Source organism: Mesoplodon densirostris, chromosome 3 (genome assembly GCF_025265405.1).
Source record: "Mesoplodon densirostris isolate mMesDen1 chromosome 3, mMesDen1 primary haplotype, whole genome shotgun sequence".
Taxonomy (NCBI): domain Eukaryota; kingdom Metazoa; phylum Chordata; class Mammalia; order Artiodactyla; family Ziphiidae; genus Mesoplodon; species Mesoplodon densirostris.
Genome location: NC_082663.1, coordinates 108,143,995 through 108,158,925, shown reverse-complemented (window position 1 = coordinate 108,158,925; position 14,931 = coordinate 108,143,995). Strand labels below are relative to the sequence as shown.

At 38.4% G+C, this 14,931-nt stretch overlaps 1 protein-coding gene across 1 annotated transcript in view; it reads right to left on the bottom strand.

Moving 5' to 3' along the window:
* CCDC192 (coiled-coil domain containing 192) overlaps positions 1–14,307 on the bottom strand; it is a 215,044-nt gene extending 200,737 nt beyond the window's left edge. Inside the window, exon 1 of the mRNA XM_060094388.1 lies at positions 14,206–14,307. Within this exon, the coding sequence (XP_059950371.1) occupies positions 14,206–14,307 (102 nt within the window). The remainder of the gene's footprint in view (positions 1–14,205) is intronic.
* Between the last annotated feature and the right edge of the window lie 624 nt (positions 14,308–14,931).

Sequence of the window (14,931 nt, the reverse complement as noted above, 5' to 3'; positions counted from 1 at the left end):
CCACCAGGGAAACCCCAAAACTCCAATTTAACTACTAGCTCAAGTGTTCCAACTAACCAGAGAAAACGTGTTTTCATATAGTGCCAGTGAGGGACACTCTTTCTTTGGCCAACAGAATCGTAAGTAGATCCACTATATAAAACAAAACTCACTGAAAAAAAAAGTAATATAACATTAAACTATCACTAGAGTTAGAAAACAAAATTTTAATTAAAATTATATTCTACTAATCTAAGTTGGTTTCCCTTTGGTTTATACTTCTTCAACAAAAACCCTCCTCCTGAAAATTATTGTTGGTTTGAGATATATGTCCAGTCTGTCTGGGGCCAGATTAAATGAACTCTTAGAAAAGAGATGTTAACCTTGAACAAAAATAATTGTGTGGAAGTGAGATTCTGAATATGCACCTTACTAGATCAAATGTTCTTAGCTGGTGATGTGGGGGTGGGATCAGAGTAGAAAAGCAGAATGCTGAATCTAGAAAGAAATAGAGAAATCAAAAGGCGAGGTCCCATGGTCCACAGGGGAGCCTGGTTGAACTGAATCAATTCCGAGTAGCTATATACCTATACACTTGTAGATATGTTCACAACCATTTTCACATCCCAAACATCTTATTTGAAGTAGACTATTAAAGTCTCATCCTCATTCTATGAAGGAAAAACAAGGCTCAGAGAGTTTAAATGACTTGTGTATCATCACACAGCTTGCAGGTGGCAAACTTGGGCCTAATTCCTAGTCCTACAGTCTTTCTTCTATACCACACTGCCTCTACATTAAAGCTGAAAAAGTTGTTCCAGAAATGTCTATGGGTGGAGACTAGGGGATACTTACTAAAACTGAATCGAAGGCATATAGATAGCTTAATTTTTTCTTTTTAAAGGGAAATTCTCAAACTTACATAAAAGTAGAGAACTAGTATAATGAGCCTCCATGAACCTATCACCCAGCTTCAACACTTCTCACCAACCTACCCTGTTGTCACCTGAGGCCTCGAGAGGGATTAGTGGCTTTTGTAGAAAGGACCCACCTGTCCCAGGATGACTTGAAAGAGAATGAACTGAGAATATCAGGAATAGACTGTGATTTAAACCCAAGCCTAAACAAACCAAATAAGATGAGTTACCCAATCTATATCATGTCTGAATTCCAGAATTTCCTCATATACAGGCAAATACTTTGACGTAACCCAGGATGTCTGCAGTAGTGTAGGGCCACAGAGAGCAGTGTGGGATCACAAGTACAAATGGGGACAGGCACCCCACACCAACTTCCCTCCTGCCCAGCAGCATCCCTTCGTTGGCATTCTGGCCACTTTACCTCCTTCTACTTGAAAAAGAACATTCTATGTTTTATTTTTTAAATGTTTACTAGTAAAATGTGAAAGTGAAACTATATTAGGAAAATATCAACATTAATTAAAGAAGTTACAGTTTCACTAACTGTAATGCTTTTTAAAAAAAGGAAATCATGCAAACTTTGTTTCTTACCGATATTTTGTTCCTTTGTTGTGTATTTGACTCTGAACTTCCAGATGTGGTGCTGAAATAAAGTAAGGGTTCAGAATTCCAAAATTTTATTTCAGACATGCACACACTCATACACACACATACACACCCCACATCAAATAGATCTTTATGCTGTAACATTGAAGATATATTTTCTAAAGCGTTTCCTCCCAATGTCATTTTCTAAACATTTCTAAAGGAAATCAAAACTAGGGAATGTAAACTTTACTTGAAGAAGATAAAATAGCCTTTAAAGGTCCTCTTGAGAGTAAGCAGTCCAAACAGTACAATCTGTTCTGAAAACCTGCAAAATATCTTATTTCAACTAAAAAAAAAAAGGAGAGAGAGGAAAGAATATCCTATGAAACAGCAGACTTAGGGAATTCTTTATCTTCTATACTTTTTCTCAATCAATTTCTCTTTCTCTCCTGGATCATTTCCAATAGTTTACAAACATGCTGTTATTTATTGCATCTTGAGCCCTCTTAACCCTTTAGTTTCTGCTTGATTACTCTGACTCCCATTAAAGCAAAACTATATTCTCACTGTCTCTAATTCTTCTTCCTATTTTTTGTTAAAGCCACTCCATTCAGACTCTCACAAGTACCATTCCACAGAAATTGCACTTATTGAATTCACTAATGAGCTCCACATTACTGTATCCAGTGGTCATGTGTCACAGCTCATCTTACTTAAAACTTTTGACATGATTCAACAGTCCCTCCTTGAAATGCTTTCTTCACTTGGCTCCCAGGGCATCCTAAGGTCCCAGGCTTCCTTCCCATCCCACTTGCTGCTCCTTCTCAGTTTCCTTTGATGGTTCTTTCTCCTCTTCCTGAACTCTCAACATTGGCATGCTCCAGGGCTTTCTCTCTTCTCTACTCACATTCACTCCCTTGGTGAACTCCTCCAACTTCAGGGATTTAAATAGTATCAATATGCTGATCACTCCCCAATACATATTTCCAGGGCAGACTTCTGCCTTGAATTCCAGATGCATTCTTTCAGTTGCCTTCCTGACATCTCCACCAGGATGTCTAATGGACATCTCACTTTCAACATTTCTAAAACCTAACTCCTGATTTCTACTCCAAATCTGCTCTACTTGCAGTCTTCCCCATCTCGGTTGATGATGACATCATCCTTCCTGTTGCTCAGGCTAAAACCTTGACCTTCCGTTTTGTCTCAGAACCCAAATCCAATCCAACAGGAAATTCTGGGTTCTGCTATCATAATATATCCAGTACCCAGCCGATTTTCACCACCTTCATTTTTAACGAACTGTTTCAAGCCTCAAGCTACCATCCAGCTCTTACCTGGACTGTTGCATTAACCTCCTAAATGGCTCTCTCTGGTTGCATCTTTGCCCCCTACCTTCTATTTTCAATATACTTCATCCATAAGAAAAATGATGGGACTTCCCTGGTGGTGCAGTGGTTAAGAATCCTCCTGCCAATGCAGGGGACACAGGTTCAGGCCCTGGTCCAGGAAGATTCCCACATGCCGCGGAGCAGCTAAGCCCGTGTGCCACAGCTACTGAGCCTGTGATCTAGAGCCTGCAATTTAGAGCTTGCAAGTCACAACTACTGAAGCCCGTGTGACTAGAGCCCATGCCCCGCAATGAAGAGTAGCCCCCGCTCGCTGCAACTAGAGAAAGCCCGCGTGCAGCAACAAGGACCCAACACAGCCAAAAATTAATTAATTAATTAATATAAATAAATAGAAAAATTATTTCACTCCTCTGCTAAAAAATCTAATAAAGGATTCCATTTCACTCAGAATAAAGTCCAAAGCCCATATAAAGACCTACAAGGTCCTACAGATTTCTCTGCCATTCAGCCTTCCCACCAACCATAGGACTCCATTCCATACCCTTCTTCCCTTCCCAAACACTGGAGTCACACTGGCGTCCTCACTGTGCTTCCATCACCTCTGCCTGGAACACTTCATCCACACTTGTCCACCTGGCTCTTTCCCACTTCCTTCTTTTCTTTGCTCAAATATCCCTTTCTCAGGCATGCCCACCACATGCGCTTCATTTAAAATTGAATTCCTCACTCGTACATACTTTTAAATCACCTTGCTTGATTTTTCTCTGCAGTACTTACCACCTTCTAACATATAATTTACTTGTTTATTATATTTATTATGTTGCCTCCCAACAGAAAATATAAATTCCTTGAAGAGGGAATTTTTTTCTGCTGTTTTTTTGTTACCCTATCCTTAGCATCTTGAAGAGGGCTAGACTGGTCAGTAAATATTTGTTGAATGAATGACTTGATAAACCTCCAATCTTAGTAAGTCTCATTCTACTGTTACCAACCAATAAGCCTTACTTTACGACACTGGGGTACTTTTATTATTTTCTATTCTACTCTCTCCCTGAGGAGTGTATTATTTTATTCTCATATTTCTGTACATGTCTCTTACTTGAAAAAAATTGAAACCATTTAAAATGTTCACAAAGTAATCAGTGACTCTTCAACAAAATTAATTAAATTCCCACTTAGTGGAAGGACACGCTGGGGTTTTGAGAGATGTAATTGCTTTTCTTGCATCATACCTAAATCAGCAAAACCTGGTACTTTGGTGCCTTCTACTTGACAGTACCTCTTTATCATGAAATGGAAAACACACTTTTGATCATTACAGTTGCTGGGCAAAACAACAAATGCTTTGAACAAGACAACAACCCTAATAAGTGGGCCCTTTTACCTTCTAACTGATTTTGTCTTCTATCAATGTAACTCACAAAACTGGTATTTTCACTAAATGTACTACCCGCTAGTTCCAGGGAATGTATTTATCCTTTTCTTAGGTGTTCCCTCTGACTAGAATGTTCATGCTGTCATCTCTGTTTGTTAAAATCTTACCCATTCTTCACACCAGGACTCAAAAACTGACTCCCCTGAAGCCTCTTTGGTCCTACTAGTCAGAACTATTGCTTGCCTCTGTGTCCACAAGCAGTTTTTGAATGTCTGTCTTTTATAGTTCTTATTACATTTCATGATGTGTACAATTATTTGTCTACCTATGTTTTTGCATTTCTCAGTGACACCTCCCAGAAAACAAGGACTATACCTTGTCAAGAAATTAATATTTGGTCACTGAATGAAGCCAAGCAAAAAAAAAATTGAGTACAATACATGTGCATATTCAGATGTGCCACAAATAGACAAGAAAAAAGTACTGTTTGTAGCTACCTTCTTTTAATAATGCCTGAAACAAAACTACTAGTTTAAAAGTGAAGGAGCGGGCCTCCCTGGTGGCGCAAGTGGTTGAGAGTCCGCCTGCCGATGCAGGGGATACGGGTTCGTGCCCCGGTCTGGGAGGATCCCATATGCCGCGGAGCGGCTGGGCCCGTGAGCCATGGCCGCTGAGCCTGCGCATCCGGAGCCTGTGCTCCGCAACGGGGGAGGCCACAACAGTGAGAGGCCCGCATACCGCAAAAAAAAAAAAAAAAAAAAAAGTGAAGGAGCTTTGGCTGCCTGACAATAATATTTAAAGGTCATAAGTCATGGCCTCAGAGTAACCATAGTAACTCAGCATACACAGTATAAGTCATGTTGTACCATAATTAAGGGAACAAAAGCTTTAGAAAGCCTATTAGCCTTGAGAGAAAACAAATTAGAATTAACAAATGTATTTATGAAACGTTTTTATTGCAGTGTTTTCTTCAGGGTTCATAGAAAAGCTGAAACAAATCTTTAAATTTCTTTTGGCAGAGGGTAATAATATGACATATAAGCCTTATAGTTGCTTTTTCTTTTTCAGTATTCAATGAGAACATAAATATTTCCTTCCTTTAAGTGAAATATCTTTATATCTGTTCTCCCAACTTTTTACCCTTTTTTTTTATGTTAGAGTTGTAATCAGTCACCAGTCCATGTGAATAAATATTTTAATAAAATTGGTTTGGTTCTATTGAGAACCCAGTTTTTCTAGGAGGGGATTTCCTGGGAAAGTGCTTTGTTTTGTTCCCTAGGTTAATTGCATCCAAGGTCTAACCCTCCCTGGCTTAGACAACATAGGCTCAAGTTCCCATCTGGTTTATATAAACTATGGAGAAGGTCCATCTCAAGGGCATGAGAAGAGGAGTGGAGAGAAAGTAGGGTAGGCAAACAGATACTTGGGACCTGTTTGTTCCTGCTTAGAACTGAAGGAGCTGAATCGAACCTTCCTAAAGGTGAACCAAGGTTTCATGGTCTTCCACTGTCTCCTTCATCAAAGCCCTGCTCTATGCTTGCACAGAACACTCAGCTCCATATGCCAGGAGAACAGAAACACCAATGATAATTTACAGTGAGAGCAAAGTCTTTCCACTTGGCTTCCCTGCTGGTGGTACACTGTGCTATTCATTTCAAAGTTGTTAATCACAGGCCATTTTTCCTCTATTTGGTAACATTATGTTCACCAAAAACTTCCTCCTTCGGAAAGATTGTTACTCTTTTGAGGGTCACAGGCTCCTTTGCACATAGAAACATTTCTCATAAAATTTGGAGGAATTTGTGAATTTCCCACATCATCTATGGACCATAGACACAAGGTTAAAAATAAATAAAAACAGGCCCACACATTTCATGTAATGAAATTACATTTTAGATCTTAACAAAGCAGAACTACAGTTACATGTGTACATATCACAAGGACACCATTTTCTAGGATACAGCTCTTTCTATAGAAAAGGCAAGGTCATCTCTCATTCAAGGTTTAAAAGAAAATTCTAAATATAAGGTATTTCCACATTTTAAGGGTAAAGAAATATTTTGTCAACATGTAAATTTCCTAGTGATTAACTATATAGATCGATTATAAAGGTGAACTGTACTTCCATATTTGTGGCCAGAGTTGGTTTAGGTTTTTGTTTGGGGATGGTTGGAATGACCTAGCTTCTTCTTGACATTTCATTCCAGTGGTTCTGAAAAAGGGCTGGCTCAGCTCCCCCTTTCCACACCAGTATAATGGTTGGGGTGAGTATGTGATTTTGAGATGAGCAAGTGAGGGACATTTTATTCATTCAACAAATATTTATTGAACACCTACTGCATGTCAAACCCTGCCCTATGATCTGGGAAGACATCAGTGTTCAAAGAAAGGGATCATTCTCCAGGAAAGGAGAAAAAGTCTGTCTGTTGTTTTCCTCAGACATGAAAGAAAGGTTTTCTTTGAAGCACAGAGTGAAGGCTACTTTATCTATAAATTCCCATGAATTCCTTTGGAACAGGAGGAGCTAGGAACTCACCTGCTTCTCTTTGGAGTTTCATACCCTGGGGCCACAGATGTCCTGCTATAACAGTCTCCCATCTCAAATCAGGCCCACTGAGGTACCCTGTCCATGGGACAGACATTGACTATCCCCATTCCTTAGAGGTTTAGAATCCCTGTTACTGCTCTGCTGTCCCCCGTTGCTAGGCAACCACAATGGCTGTGGAAAGGACAGTTAACTTCCCAGAGAAAAAAGTTTCAATTACAAAGCCACAGTAACCTCTAAAAACATCTCACAAATCAGATCCAGGCAGGAGTATAGATAAAATATCACTACATATCCATCATTTCTGGAAAATGCATTCAAAGTGGGCCAGAAGCAGTGGTTTTGTGCTCAAACCATGACATGTTTACATACAGAGCCAGTGCTAAGGAAACAATCACACTGTCTGAGAGGGGTGCATTCACAGAAGTGGATTGATTTACAGGCTAGCAGTGGTTTTTGCAGCAGACCACCTCTCCTTGTGATAATCTTCCTTTTCTGGGACCCACAGACCCCAGACAGAAGATCTCACCTGGCCACATCCTAATGAAGGCCTCCTTCTTGAGCCAAGATTGCAGAAGTGATCAATTGTGCTGATTAGCTGGTGATCTGCTCACTGTCACACCTCATCTGCAGCCACTGCTCCTTCTTCCTTATTGTTTGTCCGAAAGACACCAGGCACTTTCTCCCAGACAGTTGCTACATCTCTCCCTGGAAGCATTTGTAGACCCAGGTCAGCTTGTGTTCACTCCACTTCCTGCTGTGGCAGGAAGTGCATATAGGACCTTTGCAGTCTACAGACCAGAATCACTCCTGGGTTTTGATCTCTTATGTCCTGGGCCTACCCAAACCTAATCACACAGCCCATCCCAAAACAAATTAAGTTGGTAGGACAGAAATTTTTCTAATCACAGAGTTTGTTTCTAGGGATGGACCGTATAGACCAAATAGCAGTAATAAGAGTGGGAATAGTTGACACTTATCATTTAAAGAGTGTAATTAGCATTTACTTCTTCAATAGAAATTTAAGTCACCCAGATCCTTGGTAAAACAACCCTATGAGTAAAGTTATGAACTACTGAGCAGCTGGTGTTCTGGGTGGAAAAATCAGCACTAACTAGGTAGGTGTGGAAAGATAAAGATTGGGGTATTAGCCTTGCATCTAAGTAGCAGCCTGTGTGGAATTCAGAAAATCGTCTTACCTCTCTATGACTTCATTTTTCTTTTAATTTATAAAAGACTCACTTGAGTTGTTTCTGTCAGCCCTTCCAGCTTTAATATTCTGTTCCATTTCCTTAGCCCGTCTTATAAAATAACCCACACTGTGGATTATACTTCAGTGCATTTTAGAGGAATGTGCAGATGTTCACTATGTAGTTGGTTCATAACAATTTATGAAAGGAAGGTCATCTCAGTAATGGCTGGTGAAAGGCAGTGTAAGCACTAATTATTTATAATGCTTATTAATCTTATCTTACATCTCACTGATCAAAAAGAGGTGGGGAGATATGGCTGGTACAAAAACAGGCTTTCAAAAAGTCCTTGAAAACAAAGTGACTTTTCCACTATTACTCCTCCTTAAATGAATACTATAGGGAAGGATTTCAGAAGGAGATGGTGAAGAAATTAGCAGATTTATTGAAGACATATTGGTCTATAGAATTTTTGACTGAACAAGCTAAGTAATGAAATAAATGGTACTATCCTTGTGTGATTAAGTTAAAGGAAAGTGCTTATTAATGAAAGTCATTGAAATCATCTTATTTTTAAAAGTTGGTTGTTCCTATAAAAGGGTTTCATCTTCAAGGAAATCATGGAAAAGACTGACAAGTACAGGTTTCTGGTAACTGACTATACTGCTGAACTGAATGAATAAGCATTTTCAGAACTCTAATGGAAAACTGATGAACTCATAAAAGTGCTAACAAAAGATCAAGATAAAAAAATTAATTACATGGGACTGAGTGAACTGATGAGGATGATTATAATTTTTGTGACTTTCTGTTTGAATAAAAAAAAAATCCCACAAGGACTCAGAGGCCAAAAATATACAAATCAATTTTCACTGCAAAGTAAAGGAGCTGTTACAGTGCAGGGTTACTGGACTGAATGTCAATATTATGACATAGTATGAGTGTGTTTCGCGTTTGGTAATTGCAATCATTGTTGCTTTTGTTGTGTTCATCCATTTACAATGCTTGGTGCCAGTCTATTTACCGCTTGTAAAAATAAAATACAGTGTGTGTGTGAAAAAAAAAAGAAAAAATTGATAGGTGATAAACATTTCTGAGTCTAAATGTAATTTAATGTTAGTATGTCAGTCCACAGTGGAAAGTAAATATAGGATGTGGGTAATGCTGGTGGGTATACAAATAGAATTTTTCTTTAAAAATGGGTGAATCTGATAGTTAACTACAATTAATATTATGTTAAGAGTAGACATATTCTGGATTTTCTCCATGGTAGCCATTCTTATTCTAATTACTGGCTTATTTTATGTCTAATCATTAAGTTCATTTTGGTGTTGTGTTGTTTTATGTCTCTCAACTCCCATGACCACACTTGATTGGAAGAGGGATGTTAGCAGTTATAATATGGATTAGTGAGTTTTTGTCTAAGGTTTTAGATGTTGGGTCTAAAGAAACCTGCAGTTAATCTCATTTATATGGTTAATAAAGTTTTTTTAAAAGTTGAAAAAAATAAAAAATTAAAAGAATATTTAACTCTAATTTCCAATTTTTTTCCTAAAATATTTAATGCAAACTAATACTATGTGAGTTGTCTGTTAGGGAAGAAATTAAATAAAAGTCCTGACTTTCACTAAGGTATAAGCAGGACAACACAAGTGAAATACAATATGATTCCTAAATTTAATTAACTGAGCAAAGCAGGAGCTCAGAGCCAGCAGAAACCATGAAAATGCTAGAGTCAGGGAATGTGAAGCACAATCTTTGAGAGGACATTGTTCTGTAGGGATGCAAAAAAACATCTTAAATATTAAGGCACGGGGCTTCCCTGGTGGCGCAGTGGTTGAGAATCTGCCTGCTAATGCAGGGGACACGGGTTCGAGCCCTGGTCTGGGAGGATCCCACATGCCACGGAGCAACTAGGCCCGTGAGCCACAACTACTGAGCCTGCACGTCTGGAGCCTGTGCTCCGCAACAAGAGAGGCCGCGATAGTGAGAGGCCCGCGCACCACGATGAAGAGTGGCCCCCGCTTGCCACAACTAGAGAAAGCCCTTGCACAGAAACGAAGACCCAACACAGCAAAAATTAATTAATTAATTAATAAACTCCTACCCCCAACATCTTCTAAAACAAACAAACAAAAAATATTAAGGGGCAAAGAGACCGTACCTGGTATCTGGTTATAAGTGCAAGACTTCTTTTTTTTTTTTTTTTTTTTCGGTACGCGGGGCTCTCACTGTTGTGGCCTCTCCCGTTGCGGAGCACAGGCTCCAGACACGCAGGCTCAGTAGTTGTGGCTCACGGGCCTAGTTGCTCCACGGCATGTGGGATCTTCCCGGACCGGGGCACGAACCCATGTCCCCTGCACCGGCAGGCGGACTCTCAACCACTGCGCCACCAGGGAAGCCCAAGACTTATGTTTTAAAAGGATTTTCCAAGGTGTTTTAAGGAACTGAGAATCCTGAGATAAAGTTAAATATTGGATATTAGTTCGACTGTCATTTTGCTTCCAAAGGGATGCTAAAATTTAGTTATTTTTTGGTGAAAGTATTCATCTTTTTTTTAATCCAAAATACCTTTATTTGTTCAGAATCAGATGTACTTTTAGAAACAGTGGGAAAAACAGTAATGCTGAATATCTTAGAAAAATGTGAGTCATTCACTAAAAGTGAAAAGATATTAAAAATTTATTTCAGTGGTAAGATTGTAATCTTATTGGAGGAGAATGGTAAGATTGCAGTTAATGTTGGGAATGAGGCTCATAAGACCAAGCCATTGAGTTTGGAAATACCAGCCTGGGACAGTGCAGTCTTGGAATATTTGAAAGTAAATTGTTCCAAACATTCAAATATTTGAAAGTCATCATGAATTTTAGTGATCTGTTCTTCCTGAAAGCAAAAATCCTACTATTGGTAGAATAAAGAAACTGGTTGAAGAATAGCCCATTGCTTAGTTAATACACGTATTATCTGATAAAACGTGTATTAACTGATAATATGCGTATTATCAGTTTGTTGACTATATTTCTTAAATCTGAACTTGTTTTGCATTTAATAATTATGGTCAATATAATATTAAATGTTCTCTCAGCTAAAAAAAAAAAGTTGGGCTGAATTTTTAGAAAAACTACAAATTCCCCTAGTCTAGAGGAAAAGAGGGGGTGTTAAAACAAAACTTCTAGAAATATATATAAATCATTGACATTTCCACCATTAAAAGTATTTTAAAACAAAAAGAACAAAAAACACTGTGAGCTCATCAGCTCATCAGGGCTCTTAAAGACTACTATGCACAATTTGAAAACTTACCTGTGGTCTGTCAGAAGTGCATCTTTTCTTAGAATCAGAAATCGTATATATGCATATAAGGAGGACATACTTTATGTGCTCTCATCCTAATGTTTATCAGGATGCCTTATCAAACTTAGGTCAGAGCTGAGATAAGACCAGAAAGGAAGGTAGAAAAAGAAACATATAATGAGGAGAGAACAAAACAGAACAGATAGTAGATTTACAATGAAGTAGAATGGCTGAGGAGAGAAGACAAAGCTGCAGTGGAGGCTTTTTAGAGTTTGTGCTTGGGAAATAGACCTTTGGCTTTTATCTGTCCACCCACTTTCAATTGTACATTCACTTCTTCAATAAATATTGAAGACCCATTGTGTACCAAGCATGGTGCTAAGCATAAATAAAATTGATACGGTCCCTGTTCTCAGTATCAATTCAGCTGATCAGTTGATCATTCCATCAAGGTTGTCATTCTAGTAGCCATGAATGTTCTATTGCAAAAAGAGCAAATGAAGAAAGTCTTGGATTTCCCAAAGGGTATTCTAACTTAACAGATCCCTAGCACCAAAAAGAATAAATGAATGAAAGCAAACAGAAGTACCTCATAGGTATTCCTCCTGTGGAGGTACCATCCTGTGGAGACAAATGACCACTTTTCACAGAGTTGACCTAGGGAAGCTGACTATGTTTTCATTGTAATGGACAGAAGGTGACAGTGCCCGTGGCTGGGAGTCAGGGTGTGTCTGAGCTATATGGGAGGACAAGAGGAGGTCATGAAGGTGAGAAAAAAACCACAGTAACATCTTACAAACAAGTACATGAATTGCTCATTCCATGAACCTTAACAACCCAAACATTTTTCAACTGATTGCAATGATTTTCCTTCTGTTTCTCTCAAGAATTAGCCAGCTCTCTTGTCATTTTTGTGACCTCTTCCCTGTGTTGCTGATTGCTTGGCACAGTGGGTCTCATTATTTCCAGGCTTCCAGCCTGTTTTAATGGAAAGGGATGTTTATCTGTGTGAGCAGAGAGACTTGCTTACCCCTTGGTCCTAAAGTCTTTTGTCAGGAAACAGGAATAAATTGAAAGCAGTTAGCTGATGAGCAGGAATGTAAACTTTTCATTTATGGCTTTTTTATGGCAGGAAGTAAATATTCCTTTTCCCTCCTTACAATTCTGTATTACATGAGCATTTGTCATTTGGAGATCCCAAATAGCCCTAATGTCTCTGTGGGAATTGTCTCTGTCCCCTTGTACTTGGTTTTAGAGGGACAGTAAATTCATGTACTCAGCACCCACCATATAACCCAAGGAGGGACAAACCCTGTCCAGACAAAGGACTGCATAGCATCTGAACTTGGCTATTCACCAACTGGATTCTGGGACTTTGAATCTCAAACAAGTGATATAAGAATAAAAGAAGTAGTTGAAGTTCTAGTTATCCATTTGCTCATTAATTTTTCCACAAATGTTTATTGAGGTTCTGCTACATGACAGGTATTTTTCTAGGTGCTGGTGATATAGTAGTAATAAGGAAGACAAAGTTGCTGCCCTTAGCAACTTCATACTTGAGTTGGTGGAGGCAATAAAAAAATTCAGAAGGTAATTTCAGACAGAAATGAGTGCTGTAAAGAGAATAAAACAAAGATGTACAGCTAGGAGCAGGTGACAGCATAAAACTGAAACTTGAAGGATGGGAAGAAACCAGCCTAGGGACCCTTGCAGGGAAGAGTGTTCTAGCCAGTGGTTTAGTCCCATTGTCATAGAAACATTCTGAGTAGCAGCATGAAAACCTCTCTGACCTCATGTCTTTGTGTGCTCCCCTTCACAGAAAAATGCATCCAAAATTTTCTTATTTTTCCACCTCTCTTCAGTCTTCTCCAGCCATTCATAGTATCCTCTTGAATGGCTTTCATTCAGGCCACCACCAACTTCCACTTTATCACCTCCCTTCAATAGCTGCATCCTGACCTGAATTTTCCCTATTATGCGTCCTACTTCTTAGTCTCTGGAATGGCCTTGGTTTCTGCCCATTCCTAACCAACCCTAACTGCAACCTCTGCTGATTTCATGAGCCCTTATACTGCCAATTAATTCCATTTTTCTTTTCTTTGCCAGCATTGGTTTCTGTTGCTTTGAACTAAAGTCTAATTCATGCACTTATATTTTTCATATTACTGTTGATTTTTATCGAGGAAACCCAACTGTTCAACCTACAGCACAGTCCTCATTCATTCTTTTGCTTACATTCAGTGCTCTTGTTGAGGACATACTCGTGTTCCTTCTATGATTGACCTACTGTTCATTTATAGTTATTCACTTCTTGAGAGTAAATCATTCATTCACTTAAAAACATTTATTATTATGTATGTTCCTATCACAGTGTAAGATATTGGAGATAGACATAGTTAAAAACAGTAATGGTTCCAAGACATATTTGTTAGATTGGTACACTTACCAAAAAACTTCTCTTTTAGTTTAATGTATTTTAAAATATTCTTCATGTTTCTCCTAACGCTTTGCTACACTAGGCTCTGTAGACTCTATGTCCTTTATAACTCTAACTGTGTCTCTGTTAAAATTTCTTACAGATTTGTTAGCTGTAAAATGAAATATAATTTATTTAAATATTATATTTTTTAGCTCTTTAATGATTTTTTATACTTCCAATAAAGAATCTAGACTCAAACAAGTAAAACCAAACAAGGTGACAGTAGAGAATCCTAAGAAGCCATTTCTCAGAAAAATCTTCTCCACTAGGATTTTTTTCATGGCTCACAGCCAAATGAATGAACATGTTTTGATGAACATTTAATTGGGAAGGACACTTTCAGTTACAAGTAACAGGAAAGGCAACGCACAGTAGTTAACTCATAGGGAATTTGCTGGCTCGTGTGAGTAGAAGGTCCAGAGATTAAAGGTTCTTCAAGGTTAATCAGTGATGGTATCAGCACATAGTATCTTTCTATCTTACCATTCTTATATCAACAGTGTTGGCTTCTTCTGAAGGCTTGCTTTCCTCGTGGGCATAGAATGGCTGCCAGTAGTAAATGTGACTGCAGGTGATTTTGTTCATGGCTAGAGACAGAGAAAGAGAGTTGCCTTCCAAAACTTTAGAACAAAAGTCATATGTTTTGTTTTAATTGGGTGATCCTAAATAACTGAATCACTTTGGCTGGGAAAATGTTGATTGACTCAAATCTTAAATATACACCCACCCTCAAACCAACTACTATGGCAACAGAAAAGGATCCATGAGAACCCACCCTTAGGACTGGGGATGGGATCAATGCCATTCAGATCACATGGCCACTACATAGTGAGGGAGGATGAAATATATTTGGGAGGCTTTAACACTAGCCAGTGCAGGCATACGTTTGCACATAATTTGTATATAATTTGCATATGCATTTCTTATTTGACTAGTTTATTAGAAATAAGAATGATTATATCTTACAAATACAGGATGTTGCCATATAAGTGCTTTACCTATCTTTTCATGTTATCTAGACTAGAAAAATATTCAGTAAGATTAATTTACTATTACAATCCTTAAGATCATTATTTCTCTATTTTTGTGTTTTTATTCTTTCTCATTGAGGTATATACCAGCAGGGGAAACAAAAAGTTAAAGGGTAAGAACACTTAATATTTTTATCTGAAATATAATCTGAGAAGCACTGTTTTAGGTAATACTGTG